At 33.9% G+C, this 17,831-nt stretch overlaps 1 protein-coding gene across 5 annotated transcripts in view; it reads right to left on the bottom strand.

Moving 5' to 3' along the window:
• Positions 1-17,831, bottom strand: part of CSNK1G3 (casein kinase 1 gamma 3) — a 94,563-nt gene that overhangs the window by 15,815 nt on the left and 60,917 nt on the right. For 2 of the 5 annotated variants that reach the window (XM_012811498.2, XM_023519166.1), the window contains exons 7-10: positions 10,857-10,942; positions 10,661-10,745; positions 8,583-8,728; positions 7,729-7,824 (exon numbers count right to left, since the gene is read on the bottom strand). In XM_012811498.2, coding sequence (XP_012666952.1) covers positions 7,729-7,824; positions 8,583-8,728; positions 10,661-10,745; positions 10,857-10,942 — 413 coding nt within the window. Of the gene's footprint in view, positions 1-3,790; positions 3,887-7,728; positions 7,825-8,582; positions 8,732-10,660; positions 10,746-10,856; positions 10,943-17,831 lie in introns of all 5 variants that reach the window. The other 3 variants (XM_012811497.2, XM_012811499.2, XM_023519167.1) reach the window with 2 other exon arrangements.

Raw genomic sequence — 17,831 nt, 5'->3', positions numbered from 1 at the left:
CTCAGAGTTACATAATTACTTACATTAAACCAAAGGCTGTCTCTAACTGTAAGAGATTTCCAAGTCATCAGGAGGTGTGCTGCACACCATGTGGAACAGTTTCCAGTAGCACCCTAAATTCTGTCTTCTTCCCTTTGCTTACAGTTGCCTCTCAGTTTTAGGATCAGATTTTCAGCTGACATTGAGCTCGGCGGAGCTGCAGTACAGTGAGAAGCACAGGTGCAATGGAAACAGCGATCACGGCTGCCAGGAGCACGTGTTACAATCCAATCTGGGTGCTCTTCACTTGCCAACTAGAAGTGCATCAAAACTGGACAACAACTGAATTCTTCCCTCCTCCTCAGCTCCCACCCCTGCTAAACTCTACCTTCAAATGACCTCACAAATCCATTCAATTCTCTTCATTTCCACCACCCTTCATTCTTCCTCAGCTACAGACTTGAGAGCTGAGTCCCTGATGGAGACCACTTTTCTCAGAAAATCGTGACCCACTAAATCCAGGTTAGGTGCTTTTCCTGTATGATCCAGCACCCTGCACCACCTCCACCATGAACCCTGCCTGTTCACAGCCTTCTCCACAGACTGAAAGCTCCAGGGACACAGGCACCACCTGCCATCTCCATATTCTTCCTTCATTCAAAGAACTTACGACAATGCCTAGCACCCAGTGAACATTTATGTAAGTATCTGCTGAATAACAGCCAACAAACTGAATGTGGTAGGTCTAAGTTTCTCATCCATATTCATTGCCAATGACTCTAAGGGGGAACAGAAGGAGGAACACCTGATTCCCCTATGGGTTTTCCTTACAGGCCAAGAATAGATTCAAAATGAAATCTTTAGATATATGAATATTATTCTTAAGTCTCCTGAGTGGAAAAAAATTATCAAATGTATATCTGTATCATTCTGCTTAGTGAATAATATGATTTCACTAAAGAGACAGAATTAGAAAAATTCCAATTAGCAATGCTTTCTTTTGATTGTACCTCTGCACTTCCCATAGATAGATGAAAATACTAGTCAAATTTTGTAATTTGCAAAAACAATAGATTCTACTTACCTAGCACTTCCTAAGCCCCTAACTTCTATGCTAAATACTCCCGTAAAATTAAATTTTCACAATAAAACCATAATCTTTAATTTGCTGATAAATAATCTCAGGCACAAGTAGAGGTAGTAATATCCTTAATTTACTGATAATAATCTCAGGCACAGAACTTGACTTCAAATCTGACTCCAGAGCTTATGCCCTTAAGCACAATGTCATCAACTTGGTAACTTGTATGTGTGGTCTGTTATACAATTTTTCTGAAAAGGCAGGGAGCTGAAATTTAGACTCTGCTAATAGTTTCTATTAAAAGTATATCTGAAATAACAAATATCTGAAGACCTTTCTATAGATCAAAAATTATAAAAGGTTTCATCCAGGATGTCAAGTTTCAATAGTCTGGGATTCTTTTCAGTGTGGCCCTGGGAGCGACTATCAGTTCCCTGGAAAAGAGTGCAGTGAGAGATTAGGAAGGAAAGCCCGAGGCCTAGAATGGCTCAGTTCATGGAACTGCTGATTCTGTTTCTCAACATCCTACATCTGTACCACATTTCATCACCATGTAAGGACCTATTTATTATGGAAATGTCTTTCGTGAAAAGCCACTGGATGATATTCCCTGAGTCCTTGTTGAGAATAATCTCAGTGCCATGCACCTCCTCAAACCCAATGCTTGAAACTTTGCTCAATAGGTGGTTTCAGGACCACTGAACAAAGGACCACAAGGGAAATTGCTCTCATACTTGGTAAAAAGGATTTTTATTTTTAATCTCCTCCCTTTATCAGACAATGAAAAGAATAGAACATATTATTTCTCTTTCTGCCTTCATTCAAAATAAAACATAGTATTCAAATATAATAATCACATTAGCTCAGATGTTAGGGACTTTCCTTTCCTCTTATTATCATTAGTTTTAATTTATAATTTCATTAGTCTAATTACACAACTATCACATTATAACTCTTCAAATAATTTTGAAAGTGTATAGAATATTAATTATGAATGAATTCAGTCATTTGAAGTGGGTCAAGATTCAGGCAAGATTCTACTTAGGCTGATAGTAAATTTTTCACGAAAGTCAAACATTTTAAATGTCCGTCATACTGTTACGCTGGTCAGTTAATACTGTAAAATATATTCATGAAGTCAACGAAAATAGTCTATGTATTTTTTGTTTACATACGTATTTATTCTATGTATTACTAAAATTCTAGTAAGTAAAACTGATCACTTCGTGAATATTAGAATGAAATTAGATGTGGTCTCCACAGGAAGAAGAGTTTTAGAGAAAATGAAGAGAAGTGAGCAAAGTTTAAACACCTCTATGAAAACATGTGAAGCAACAGAACAGGAAGTACTGGGGTAACTCAGCCAACAGTCAACTCGTTTACCCTTTGACAGTCCAAAGGGATTCCTTGAGCCACATTTGGGAATCACATAAGAGCAAGAAGAGGCTAAGAACACAAATTTGTGGTAATCATACAAAAGTGGTAGAAAAGCCTTCTAGTAATGCCGTAATTGTTGTAGGTTTTCCTAAGCACTGAGCAAAACACTTCCTATAATACATACACACAAATTAGAAATGTGTAAATGTATACAAATACATACACAATTCAGTCGGTGTTATGCAAAGTGAATATAATTTGCTTAATTAGCTTTTTAAATTATATGAATTGAGGTCAAAAATTTTTGTAATTCAGGCACCCTTGCCTTTGAGTCCTTCGCTCTGGACTTTTATGAAACTATTCAAATACTTCCACTGCACATTACTGAAAATTCCACAGGCTTTGATATTCTATAAAAATATTTGGTTACATAATTTTTAAATTACCTCTAAAATTTAATGGTGAGAAAAACATGAGAGCTCATAAGATTTAACTATGAACTAATTTCCAGAGTTCAAATCAAGAAAGAATGAAATCCAAAATATAAAGTCAGTGATTAAATGTGTATTAAGAAAAATGCAAACTTGATAAAACCTAGTGGAAAATTATTCAAGTAAAAATATGTAGAGAAAAAATGAAAATGTAAAAAAGGATTCTAAATTGAAATGTACTGAAATAACATTTGTTATTGCAAGAACTGAAAGCTAGATTTTAGAATGCCTTCTCAAACCAACATTTTAAAAGACATAAGAGACTCAGTAATCTCCCCCTATTTCTATATACACAGAAATGATTTAAATTTAGGGGGCATGGGAGGACAGAATATGGTAGCTGCCTTTAAGTGTTTAATAATGGGACAAATCATAAATAAGGGACTGCTAGGGAGTATTCAGTGAACACTTCCATTAAAATAATTTTCTCCAAATGTTTTTATTTTTGACCAATTAATCAGAAAGTGCATTCTGAGTAAGGATGAAGGAAGATTTCTACTTAACTGATTTAGGTTTGAAGGAATCAATGAAAGGGAAAAGATACAAAAATGTATTACTCAAAGCATTAAAAAAGATCGAGCTTATTTTTGGAAAATCAATTTTAACACATACTTGAAGTAATACAGTTTTCCTAATCTGTTATGAGTATGAGTTAAATATTGTTGCATATACTTGCAAAATCTTACAGGTCTTTCTAGACCACGTTAAGTTTGTTTTTTAGTTAAATAACAAAGGAATAAAATTATGGATAGAGTTCAGCAACAAACTTTCCATTAGGATATGAAATCATGCTATGAGTTCAAAAAAAGGGTTAGTTGTATAAATTTGGGAAATAATCACTCATGCAAAAATCAGAAAATACCTGTACCGAGCCACCATGTCTGTCTGCTGCAAGGTGAGCTCTCAAATGGTGGGGATTTGCCTGCTGGGAGTCCCAAGCTGCCCTGTGGTCTGCCGACTGCCATTTATTTAATGCATGTGGCATGCATGGAAGAAGAAAAACCCAATATGTTAAACATCTCATCCTTGTAATATATAAAACAAACATATAAAAGGAAAATAAAATATCCTTATTTTTTGGAATCAGGGTAGTTATCTTTGCATGTGGAATATGCAGAGATTTTTGTTATTGCCAAACTGTGTAATGATCAATAATTAAAATAAAATAGAACCATAAAATTTTAGAAGTACAAAGATTTTAGAAATTACAGATTCCATCCTCTAACTTTATAATGAAGTTAACATTTAACAAGGTAAAAATGATTGTGCCCAAGAAAGCACACGAAATAAATCATGAGCACACTGAAAGACCATCCGCTCACTGTATGTTCTTCTGATAGAGGTCCTATTTTTAATAAGATAAAAATGACAATCTATAAATAACTTCTTGAGATCCTACGAAGAATTTCTCTCTTGTTAAGTCCCCTGTTTGTGCTTATGAGGATAATATGAGAAAACAGAAAAGTTCTTTGAAAACAGAGCAGCATTAGATGGAACACTACGAGACCAAACACACAATCCTCTGCGTGTCAATCCCTTTGCTTCCTTCTTTTCTTTTTATCTGGCTCAAAGTAAGCAACTCATTCCTATGAAAAAGGCTAAAAAGTCTTGGTTATCAGATCCCGTGGCAAATCTGCCTGGCAATATCCACAAACATAATAATCACAGCACAATTAAGAGTTCTTTTTTTTTTAATGAGAAAAACAATATGCTCATTTCATTTAAAAGCCAATTTACTTGCAATTAAGACAGTTTGCTATACTACTGTAGATGATTTTTTTCTAAATTTCAAATTTTAGGAAAAATAAAAAAATGTCTTCCTTAGCAAAGATGAAACTATACCCCGCAGAAACGAGCTTCTATCCATTTCCAGAAGAAAATTCATCGCTCACTATGAGGATACCTAAGAGCATTTTCTTAATAGAGGTCAATTTCTATGTTTCAGGAAAATGTGAACACAACCAATAAAAAGAAGGAAGAAGACAGGATGTAAGTTTTACTACATGTTTTGTACTGCATTAGCTGCTTTATAAATGCTATTTCATTTTGAGATAGACAGTATCCTCCCATTTTACTGATAAAGAAAGATACTGAGATGGTAAGCACTTTCCTAAGGTCACAGAGCTAGCAAGATACGGAAGGAATTCCATCTCAGCCTACTGGTCTTCCAATTAATACTACCCAGCTCCTCACCACAATTACGCATAGTCTACAGCCTTTAGTGTTCTTTTCTTTCTTTTCAACCAAAATCAAGATAATCTTACAACAAAGTGCCACGCACGCTGGGCTGCAAGGAGCCCAAGCAGATCGGCATCCAGAGCAACCTTTCAGAGGAGAGATGTTAAACTAAGTGTCTTCAATTCAAGTGTGCAATCCAAAATTACAGACTGTGTGGAAGAAAGTACTTGTATGTCCTCAAAAGAGTTATAATGGTTCTATGATGTCTTTTCACTAAACACTCCAAATTCATAACCAGAATTTAGTAGATCTAAAGCTTAAATTTAAATGGATTAGATAAAATCAAATCTAGATGGGATGAAAGAATGAAAATAATACTAAAACTGAGATAAATATACAGAACAAATGGCAACATTTCAGGGTCATAAAACTTTCTAAAAATACAGCAAAAGCTATGAACCCTTTCTTCAAAATAAATAACTATACACACCCAGCATTTTACATAGAATTTCATGATGTCCTAAATTTCAACCCACTGACTCCACATCACCAATCATTTACCTGAAAACATTACAAAGGTTTCAGTCATTGGAAAGAATTAACCTTTTTCTCCTTTGGGATTGTGAACTGTGGATTTCTATTTTAAAACTCAAATGGCTTACTGGCTCATAGATACTTAAGAAGAGATTTTTCTAGATATGTAACTTTTCTATCATGATGAGAATCTGTATATTTGGGTCTCAAATTAAAGATGTAGCCCGTCCTAAAGGATTTCCCTACATTTAATTCAGTAGGGACCTGAACATATAAAAGATGGTTCCCATCCTCAGTCAGCTTACAATATAGCTGGTGAGACATCCAAAACATACAGAAAGGTCAAAGACTAACATGTTTAATTTACAATTTAATCAACACTAAGAGAAGAATTTCACTTATTATAATACCTAACAGCTGAAATGAAGAACTCCAGAGAATACCAATTATTACCCTTCTTTCAAGTACATTCAAAAAATTAATTCTGCTTTATAAGACACAAACTCAAGTCTCGACTCCTGGGCCCTTTCTTTCTCTATACAGCATCTTATCAGAGTACTCAAGCTATCAACTAATTTTAATTTATCCATATAAAGTAATTAACATATGAGGCCTTTATTGTCCCAATTTTTATAAGTCAATATTTTAAAATTAATCTTTGTAAACGGCCTATACTTTATAGCATATTGTAAATACCCTTAAAAGTTAGCACTTATCTTACTATGGTTTTTAAAAAGCAGTGTTCTTTCCTTTGATTTTGCCTATACTCTGCTGGAATATACAATGTAAAAGGAAAAAGAGTTATGATGGTTCTATGATGTCTTTTCGCTAAAGGGAAAAAGTTATAATGGTTTTGAAGTGTTTTCATTTCACTTTTTTTGTACAAAGAAATTTTATTGAAGACGTCTTTGGTTATGAATTCTGGTTATGAATTTGGAGTGTTTAGTGAAACGACATCATAGAACCATCATAACTCTTTTTCCTTTACGTACATCATCCTTCTTCAAAAAGAGTTATGAAAGAAAACAACTAGACAGTTTTTAAACTCAGGATGACACAAAATTGTTAAACCAAAGATGTCTTCAATAAAATTTCTTTGTACAAAAAAAGAGAAATGAAAACACTGCTCTAAAATTTCAACAGTTTTCTATTCCCTTACCTAGGAAACGTGAACTATTCACTCTCAACCCATCTTCTAAGCCTTCTCTCAAACTTATTCTCTGCTCCCCCATCTAATCTAGCTCTAGCTACTCTCTGCTCCAAGGAAACTGGACCACTTGCAATGCTGCAAACCAATCTGACAGTTTTAAACTTCAATTTCATCTTTTGTACTAGCCCCAATGCCCTATTCCTTCATTTCTCTTTAAAAATACAATTTGTTCTTTAGGCTTATCTCAAAAGCCACCCACCTCTACCTCAAAATCATTATGATCCTGCATGGCACTTTTAATGCATATATCATGTAACATATCTTATTCTGTTTTGAGCTGTTAGTTATTTGTGCATTTACTGTAAGAAACATAATAATATTAACATTAGTCACGAGAGTTGAGATTGAAAGCTTAGTATATGCTAGGAATTAACACGCATTATTTCCATTTTATAAATGAGAAAAGTGAGGCTTTGGAAGATCAATACCCATGTCTGACTCTAGAGTCTGAGTGAGCGCTTAACTACAATCCTACCTGTTACAAAATCCTTCCTTATAGGTTATACTGTCTTCCTTACTTCCATAGATCTAAGGTGTGTTGAATAGTAACTTTAAAATAGCAGAAACTCAATAAATAATTTCTTGAACTAAACTAGACTATAGCAAGGTCAGGTACTCTTACAATTCATTCCAATATGGGGTATCCGAATATTTTCATAGTATAAAATATTACTCAGTTTACATGATTTATATCATTAATGAGGGCTTTATCATTAACTATTTTAATATTATTAAACTAATAATAAAATTAGGAGAAAGTTTTTCTATTAAAAATACATGTATTCTCAATCCATCAATCTATTTTATTTACTGAGGAAAAAAGTCCACGTTTCACTCTGAAACAAGTAAGACATTTCCTATCTGCAAAGGCAGCAAACCTGGTTCTTGGACTGTTGCATTTTATCTCTGTGTTGATGGGCTTCCCTGTTGGATGCCAGAGCAGGATCTTGCTGAACCGCACCCACTGGAGTAGGCTACAACACAATAACAATCGGGATCAATACATGCTACTTCAGAAATCTTATTTAAAATAATTCCTCTAGCTGCTTAAAAGGATCAAGGAAATAAGACACTGTTAGCCTTCATAAATTAAGGCTTTAAGAAAAGATACCATTCCCAACATATGTTGCTAAAGCTAACACAGTAAAGCAAAGAGAACATCTAGACTTTCTAAGCATTTCTGAATATTTCTAAATATTTAAATACTTTGTAAGTGTTTTTATATTTACGAAAAAACCTTCTAATACTGTCATTACTTTTAGATTACTTTTCAAAACAATGAAAATATATTTGGTTATGTCTCTCATTTCCAAAGCTAATGTGTAAGTAGATAATTAGAATACATTATTTTTTCAAAAATTTAAAGAATAGTTTAAAAAATAGTGAAAGTGCTTATCTTCAATATTTTGACTCTGAGAAGAGGCTTATAAAAAGTGTTAATTTTCATCCAGGTACCAAAGTACTAAAATTGATCAAATAGAGTGTCTTTAAGAACTAAATCAGGATGGAAAGATCAAAATAACTCTTAAAAAGCAGAGAATCCAAATGTAAGGCTTCTACAAAATTCAAAAACCAATTCAATTTAACACTATCTAGAGAAATGTCCTTAAAAAATAAAATAAAATGAATCCTTTTAAAGGTTATTTGTTCTCAACTCGTTTAAATTGAGGAATCTGTACTGTTAAAAAGAAGATAAATACTATATTCTTATTACATAGCATAGAGTACTTACCAACTGTTTACCAATCCAGTCGTATTCATAATCAAACATATATCCTTTCCGATCAAACAAGTCTGTAAAAAGCTTTCTCAGGTAGTCATAATCTGGCTTTTCAAAAAAATCTAGCCTTCTGACATAACGAAGATATGTTGCCATTTCTTCTAGAAAGAATGTAAGAATTATTCTAACTATACTTTTTTGTTATACTCAATAATAAAGTCATTTAAATGTCTAAAAGCATACTCTATTACAAAAAACATGGAAAAGTAAAAAAGTTGTATTACAACTTAAAATTTTCTGAGTTTAATTACAACAAAAAAGTGGAAAAGGAGAAAAGGAAATAGAAACAAAACTGACAGGTTAATTTAACTGCCACTATTTTTGTTTCATTTCATTAAGAAAAGCTAAAATAAAATTTATTTTATAATATATTTTTTAACAATATTATTTTTAATACTGGGTAGTACAAGAGGTTGAATGAGCAGCTTAATAATGAACAATTAATCACAAAGCATCACACTCAGACCATAAGTTAAAAAGTCAGTGACAATACTGGTGGAAACTGATTTATAAAAAAGCATCTGCACTAGCTCCTGAGATTTCCTTTAGAACCAGTGACGCACACTCAATGACCAATAGAGCATCCAGATTCCTAACCTTGGCTACGACTGGTATTCGAATCAATTAAGCTACAAAATAAAGGTGAAATAAAGGTGACGTAGATCTCAAAAACATAACACAGGAGCCCACTGCAAGTCTTCTCTTAATCTCCAGTCATACCATTAACAATTATTTGGAAGTACACAAATCTTCACATACCACTATAATTCCTAACTGCAATTAGATACATGTATTTTTAAAGGTCATGTTTTAAGAAAGAAAATAAAACCCATGGAAAACAACAGGCAAAATGATGAACAATTAGTATTTCACAATAAGGCACAGAAAATCATGGCAGTAAGAGATGGTAGGTTATGCCCAGCTACTTTTCTGTTCCGGTTTATTCCCTGACAGCTAGTAAGAAAAGGTCACACCTAGCAAAACAGGCAGGAAAAGTGGCACCCAGTGACTTTCCTGACGTGACTGTCGCACTATCCACTTCCTATCTAACCACAGAGCTAATTTATCTTGGCACCCCTTGTTCACTGCCAAGTTTATAGACTTGAGATTATATAGACTTCTTTAATCCCAGCCAATCTACCTACACCTTAATTCCTGGCACTAACAACCAATATTTTTTAAATCTTCAACTTCTAGATGTCATGGCAAGAAAAAAATAAATATAATTAAAGTTTGCTGTCAGTGAATAATTTAAGGAAACTTGAGAGATACCTCAGAATATATTGATGATAATATCAGCCTCGTATAAGCTTGAGAGATACCTCAGAATATATCGATGATAATATCAGCCTCGTATAAGCTAACCAGTGAACAGTAAAGTGAGACAGAAACTCAATCTTAAATCTTCAAATTTAGTTCTTTCATTTAATGTTGCTGCACAAATCACAGCAGATATTTTAAGATATTAACAATAACATTCTTATTCTTTAATTTATTTAGAAATCTGAAGTAAATTTTTGTTCGTTTAGTTTGCACTGTCATAAGACTACTTGAAAACAAAATTATTTTCATAAATGCATATGGCTCTCTAATATAAAACTAGTCTAAAACTAGAAAGGTCAGTAAGATTTTATTGTAATGTGAAAACTAAATTAAAACATACTTCACACATTTCATTTCAACTAGACACTTAGACTCAACTGACTAATGTTGTACACAATAACTTTTTAATTGGTATTCTTTAGCAAATACTTTAACTTATAAAAAGTATGCAAATGAAGTATTACTTCAGATGGTATTGGTCAACACTACTAAAAGATGGGTTTCTCTTTCACTGATACAGTATCCTAAGAAAATACACAAACTGTTCCCATGAACTATGCATCAAATGCTGACATTTTTTAAATCACATCTTGAGTTCATTTTTTTAAGCATGAAAAAAAAGTGTTTATAAACTTAAGCAATGAAAATTAGCATTTTGTGTCTTCTGTATATATAAGTACATGAATCAATGTCTCGTTATTCATTACCTGGAAAATTCTCACATAACACTTCTATGGGTGTAGCTCGTTTTGTATCTCCAATTTTCTGATATCTCTCTTTTAATGTGTCAGCCTAAAACACGCAAAAAAATTGAGGATGTAGTATTTAGAATTATTTAGCTAAGAGAGGACCTTAACATAGCTTAACATTTTATGACATATAAGGAAACACAAAAACAGTTACCTTTAAGCCTTGCCAAGGAAGACTGCCTCTCAGAAAATACATAAACATATGACCTAAAGCTTCTAAATCATCTCTTCTACTTTGTTCTGAAATACAAAAAGAACACCAATTTCACTTTTCTGTGCTAGATAAGAATGCAAGAATGGAGAATTGGTCTTTTCAAAGTAATGTCCAAAAAGTACAGTATGTAAATACAAAACACAAATGCAAGGCCTATAAATCTCACTATCACATCTTGTTAAATAACATTTTTACATTAAAATTATTGTGCATTTTTAAAATATGCCATTATGATTTTTTAGATGCTATTAGAGATCTTTATTGATAGAAACACAGGCCAAAGGAAACAGCTCTCTCATCAAACAGAGTCACTATATACTACAGCTCTGCCTTAAAGATTCAGAACAAAACACTAAAGGCTCTGATAAGTGTAGGGTTAAAAATGTTTCCTTTTATTTACCCGTGCATTTCCTAAACTTTGATGAGCGTGAAATTTCATCACATACTCTCCATTAATATTAAATACAATTAGTATGTGCATTAAGGTATTTTAAGAAACATTTCTATCCAACAGAGACCAACATTAATAATTCCTCCACTATCAAAAAAATGACTCTAGGATGAACTGTCATTTTCAAGTTATTTTAGTAACAAACTGTCGCACCGCACATAACTGTCTGCCAATCACAGATGCGAGACCCAGGGAGACACTGTCTACGGATCATAAATACTTGATGATGATACCTCAATTTTTTTACATTGACCTTAAATAGTTAAGATTTCCAGATGCTTTAAATTAATATAAAAATGATAACAATGAAAGTAAAATAATACTTTACTGAGGGGGTGTTGTGTGCAAAATATTTTATTCAAATGGATAATTATCATATTACCTAGGCGGTACTAGATGCTTTCAGAAAAGCAAACTTCAAAGTATGGATCTGAACTAGAGTGAAAGGGTAAGAAAGGATTTTAATTTTTACTATATACTGTCAAAACATTCCATACTTCTATAACACTTGCTATAGTTTAAAAATATGTCTGTGTTACTATTTAATCACTATCTATCCTTCTCCCAGGCTGCAAGTTCTAAGAAAGCAGGTGTCTTTGGCTCATTAGCCTCAGGACCAAGTATAATCACTGGCACAGGGTAGGGGCCAACACATACTATGGAAATAAATACAGGGCACCAGGGGCAGAGGCTCACGTCTGTAATCCCACTACTCTGGGAGGACAGAGGATGGCCTGAGGCCAAGAGTTCAAGACTAGCCTGAGCAACACAGAGAAACAATATTAAATATATGTCCCTTTTCTCTACGTACAAAGAAAACATCTACAACAATGGTCCTCAACCTGTGGGTTGCGACTCACAGAAATTCTATTAAAGGGCCATGGCATGAGGAAGGTTGAGAACCACTGATCTAGAATAATATACATCAAAATTGATGTAATTAGGGCTATGAAATTAAAGAACTAGAGAAGAGACTTCAACTCCAAATTCATACTTCACATAGTATAATGGAGAATTTTTCTTTCTTGCACTTATTATAAAAATGTAAGGATATGCTATTAAAAAGCTACCTTTTCTAAAATAAGTTAAGCAAACTTAAAATTCATTTTAAGTTCGCTAATGAAAGAGGGGACATGAATAACATGAACAAAACCAGGAATGACTTTACAACAAAAATTTTACTTCATTAGGTTCTAAGAGACTGAAGAATGAAAAATCCTACAAAGAGAAAAATACTTCTAAATTCCAGCTGAGAATCCAAATCACCTCTAAAACTTTTTTAAAACTCAGATGAGCAGGCCTGCTGCTAGCAATGGCTCCTTGGGTATGAAGTAGGGTAGAAGAACGTGTATCTTTAAAAGCTTAGCAGATGATTCTGAAATGCAGGCTGATTTAACAACCACTGAAAAAGAAACTTCTTTCATTGAAGGATAATCAACAATATAGGAAGTACAATTCATAATTTACATATATTAAAATATACCCACAATAAGGGGACAGTTTGGCTAAGTTTCAACAACACAGACACCTGCAAAAGTAACACCACCACAATTAAGAAGCATTTCTAATCCTCCACAAGATTCCGTTATGACCCTTACCTCTTTTCTCCCCTTATGGGCACAATCTCCAGTCTCAAGCAACCACTTACCTGGCTCTATCACTACAGATTAGGTTTTTAAATATACTTTCACAAGAACGGAATCCTAAGAGAACGGATTTGTGTCTGAATTCTTCGGCGCAGGGTTCCCCAGATTCATCCTTGCTGTTGTGTACCACAGAGAGATACATTCATCTTTCCACCTACTGATGGACATTTGGGTAGCTTGGGGTTTCAGATTATTGTGAATAAAGCTGTTATAAACATTCTTAAACAAGTCTTTGTGTGATCGTAGGTTTTTGTTTCTCTTGGGTAAGTATCTAGGAGTAAGACCGCCACATCATATGGTAAAGGTAGGACTAACTTTACAAGAAACATCCAAACTGCTTTCCAACAGGACGTACCATTTTATATTTCTACAGCAAGGTATGAGAGCTCCGGGTGCCTCACAGTCTGTCCAGCATTTAGTGTGGTAAGTCTTTCTAACTTTAGTGGCTTTGACACCTTCCCTCGCCATGATCCAATCTGTATTTCACTGGGGATTAATGTTGGTTAATTTCATTTTGTGTTTTATTTCAAAGACTTCATATATCTTTTTGTGAAGCACTTATTCAGATATTTTGTCCATTTTTGAAATTGAATTGTTTTATTACAAAGATGTAAGAGTTAGTTCCTTGTATATTCTGGATACAAGTAATTTGCAGATAAAGTTTTACAAATAACTTTCTCCCTCCAAGACTAAAACTTACTTTTTGTTTTCTTAAGAGTATCTTTAAAAGCACAGAAGTTTTACATTTTGATAAAGCCCAATTTATCAGGATTTTTTTCTCTTATTGTTTATGGTTTTTTATGTCCATTCTAGGAAACTGCTGACTACCATCAAAGATTTGCTCCTATTTTTTCTGCTGGAAATTTTATAGTTTTGATTCTTACATTTAACACTATTATTCATTCTGAGGTAATTTGTGTTGTTGTCATTGTTGTTACTTTGGGTGTGGGGTTAGGGTTTAGATTCATTTTCTTTTTAATACTGGTATCTAGTTACTTTCCACGGCTTCCTGACAGAATGGTCCTTTCCTCCTGAATGGCTTTGCAACGTTCTCAAGTATCAACTGACCATCTATGTATCCAGTTTATTGCTGGACTCGATAGTTTGACCAACTTATCTGTGTCTGTCTTCGTATCAGTACCACCCAAAATAAGTAGAAGAAAGGAGAAAATAATAAGTGATGAAATCAATGGCCAGATAACGACAACGTACAGTCTACAAAAAAAGTATGAAAACAAAAGCTGTTTATTTGAAAAGTTCAGTAAAATCATTAAACCTCTCACTAGGCTAGACAAAAGAGACTTCAGAACAGATCCTACAGACATTAAAAGAATGAGAAAAGAACATGAGGAACCAACATTATGCAACAAGTTCAACAACTTAGATGAAACAGGTCAAGTACCTTGAAAGCTACTAATTACCAAAACTGCCTAAAGAAAATATAAATGGTTCTGTGTCAATTAGAAAAATTTTAATTTACAATTTAAAATATTCCCTATATATAATCCAAGGCCCACATAGCATCACTGTTGAATTCTATTAAACAGTTAAGGAATAATACAAATTCTACACTAACCTAGAAGAGTTCCCAATTTACTAAATTACCCTATTATTAAAAACAAAGACATTATAAGTAAAGGAAACTACAGAAAATATTCCTTATAAACACAGACACAAATCCTTAAAAACATAGTACATCATGACTAAGTAAGTTTCATTCTAGTAATGTAAATGTGGTTTAACTTTCAAAAATCAATGTAATTCGCCACATTAATACAATAAGATATAAATCATATGATCATCTCCAATATAGAAAAAGCGCTTGACAAAACCCAACGTTCACTCACAATAAAAACTCAGCAAACTAGAAATACATGAAAACTTCTTCAGCCTGACAGAGAACAGCTATAAAAAACATACAACTAACAGTCCTTAAATGGTAAGAAGAAGAAGTACAGTAAGAACAGTAAGAAGAAGATACTTAAACTCAGGAAGAAAACCAAGATGTCCACTCTTGACCTTTCTATTGAGTATTGTACTGGAAGAGGTTCTTACAGTACAGAAAGCAAAGAAAACAACTTTAAAAGATGAGTAGTTTAGAAAGAAAAAGAAAGGCTCTTTTTCTTTACAGACAACATGATTATGCATGTAGAAAATTTTAAGTAATCTACAAAAGCTCTACTACAATTAGTGAGTTTTAGCCAGGATACAGGACACAAGATCAATACATAAAATCAACTGTATTTTTATACTAGCAACAAACAACTGGAAATTGAATTTATAAACCAATTATCTTTGCAATGACATCAAGAAAGAAGAAATATTGATAAATTTATCAATATATACAGCATACAGTTTGAAAGACTTAAAATACAGTATATATAAAAGTATACTGATCCCTACAGTAAGACTCTTTGTTAAGGAGAGGAACTCAGTATAAAAGGCAATTCCCCTTTGAATCCTATCCAAGGAAGGCTTCAGTTACCACTGTGCTAACAAGCCACGATCATAAGGTCATGGCGCCTACATGGTTCTATGAGAGAACAGTTTAGTCTCACAATGAACAAGGCACTTAAAAATTCAAGCCGTAAATATAAGCTAGTAAAATAAACCTGCTCCTGAAATTCAGTCTGAAATGCTACTTACCCTCATCATTCCTTCCTCTGTGTTCTTTCACCAACTGACATATCTGTAAATAAATTTCACTATGTAGTACAGTAAGTAACAGAAATCATCAGAAGGCTTTCTCTTTGAACCACAGTAACTGAAGACCACCCCCTCAGGTCTTTAGCAGCTCTTTTACAGGAAAAAAAAATCTCCCAACAGTAATCTGTCCCTTATTAGAACTTTGATCACGTTTTTTAAAGCACTTAACCACAAAACCCTGTTTGAAAATGGTCATTTTTCCACAAAGCCAAGGATCATTATGGGCACTCTTGCTATAAGCACCTAAAGAAACTAGAAAGCGACAATCTGGCTTACGATAGGAATCATTAAAGATTCTTTTAAATAGCTTCTTCAAACCAATTTAAACGTTATGAAAAGTTAAAATTTTGCTCTTCAGGAATATATGTATCACAGGAAGTAAACATAACCAACACATAATGAAGAGGCCAGTACGTGTCCATGCTCATAACCGTGATGTTTTAAAACTACAACGCCACTGAAAGTAGACATTAGGAACATCAAACAAGGAACAGAAAGCTCAGGAAGGGTGAGCAACTCCTCCAAAACCACGTGCCTGACACGTGAAGGCCAGCATTTGAGCCCACCTGTCTTGCACTTTTTCCATTTCAGAAAGCAAAATAGACCCATCAATTAATCACACGCTTAAGCAAACCTGTAGCACTCTCCTATTTAAGAATTCTACTTTCATATCTCAACATCTCCTTGTTTCCATTTCCACTGAAGTTTTAAATCAATTTTAAACAATAGAGAAGTATTTCATTTTTCATGAACACAAATACATCAATATAAAAAATACATCAATGACACATGGAAACAGGAGACTTTCTACTACACATGTACATATTCACAAAATTAAACTTACTACTGCATTTTTTTTACAAAAATGAAAAATGAAAATAAAAGATATGTTAGTTAAACTAAGCACAAATATGACAAGAGCCAAACAAAAATTCACCTTCAAAAAAGACTAAACCATTTCTTATAAACAAAAATTTAAAATTATCTACTACAAGCAAATAAATGTCTTGCTTAATATTTCCTTTTAAGATATTAAAAGTTATTTTCCTTAGCACACCCCAAAACAAAAGTACATCTTCCTCAAAATTAATTTAGTTCACTTTTTTCAAAATTACATAATAAAGATGGGTCCTTTTGTTAAAAAAAAAAAAAGGGAACGTAAACCTAAAAGGAAAAGAAAAAATACAATTATGCAAGATAATATATAACAACTCACTAATCTGAATACATAACCTAGCAATAACAAGAAAACCTGGAAATTAAAAAACAAGTTTCCTGAACACTTAAACCACATGCATTCACTCCCTTTTTCCTGAGGAAGTTCTCTTAAAATCTAGAACTCTTAATTTAGATATCATTCCAGGAAGTTTGGCTACCAGGTTAAAAGTAGCCAATCAAAAGAAGAAAAAAATCAAAGTGCTACCAGCAGTAGGTATACATGAAGGTGCCAAAAAAATGTATATACATGTTAAAAGGTGTCACCTAATTCACCTCTCCAAAGCCGAACTGAATTATGACAGCACTGAGTAGTATGGTATTTGCTCAAAAGACGGCATTAGTCAATGAAGATAGTGTCATCATGTGATAGGCAGGTCAAAGGAGATGGCAGAGGCACAGCTGTCATTGGAGGAGCACAAGACCATTCAGAAGTGGTATCTGAAATTCAACACTATGGAAGTACAGTGATGATGGAGGGGTGAGTGTGCAACGTTCAGAACCCCCAGCACTGAACAACTGCACGCATTCATGGTAAGTCTGAGACGCGCAGTGCTGTCTGTGACGTGCACACGGGAAGATCTGGGAGGCTCCTACAGCAACAAGTCCTGCTTCTTCCACTACAGTGTTGGAACACTCTACACACTCACCACAGAAGCCGAATGAACAGCATGCACACCAGACCACCAGACAAAAGTTAGCAGAAGAAACACACAGTGCGTTCTGAAAAGAGCAAAATGGAAAGTTTCATCCCAAGATTATCACACACACTGAGACGGGGGAGCTGACCCCAGTGAGAATGCACAAGATGGTAGCCAGGACGAAGAGGGGTGCCGGAGTGTCCCCCAGGCTCTCCTGACTTGACACCCTTACTGCCTCCAGGGAACCTGCAAGGAT

Source organism: Otolemur garnettii, unplaced genomic scaffold (assembly GCF_000181295.1).
Source record: "Otolemur garnettii isolate 467f Iridium unplaced genomic scaffold, OtoGar3 scaffold00160, whole genome shotgun sequence".
Taxonomy (NCBI): Eukaryota; Metazoa; Chordata; class Mammalia; order Primates; family Galagidae; genus Otolemur; species Otolemur garnettii.
The sequence above is the reverse complement of the archived record's forward strand: the minus strand, read 5'-3'. Positions and strand labels throughout refer to the sequence as shown.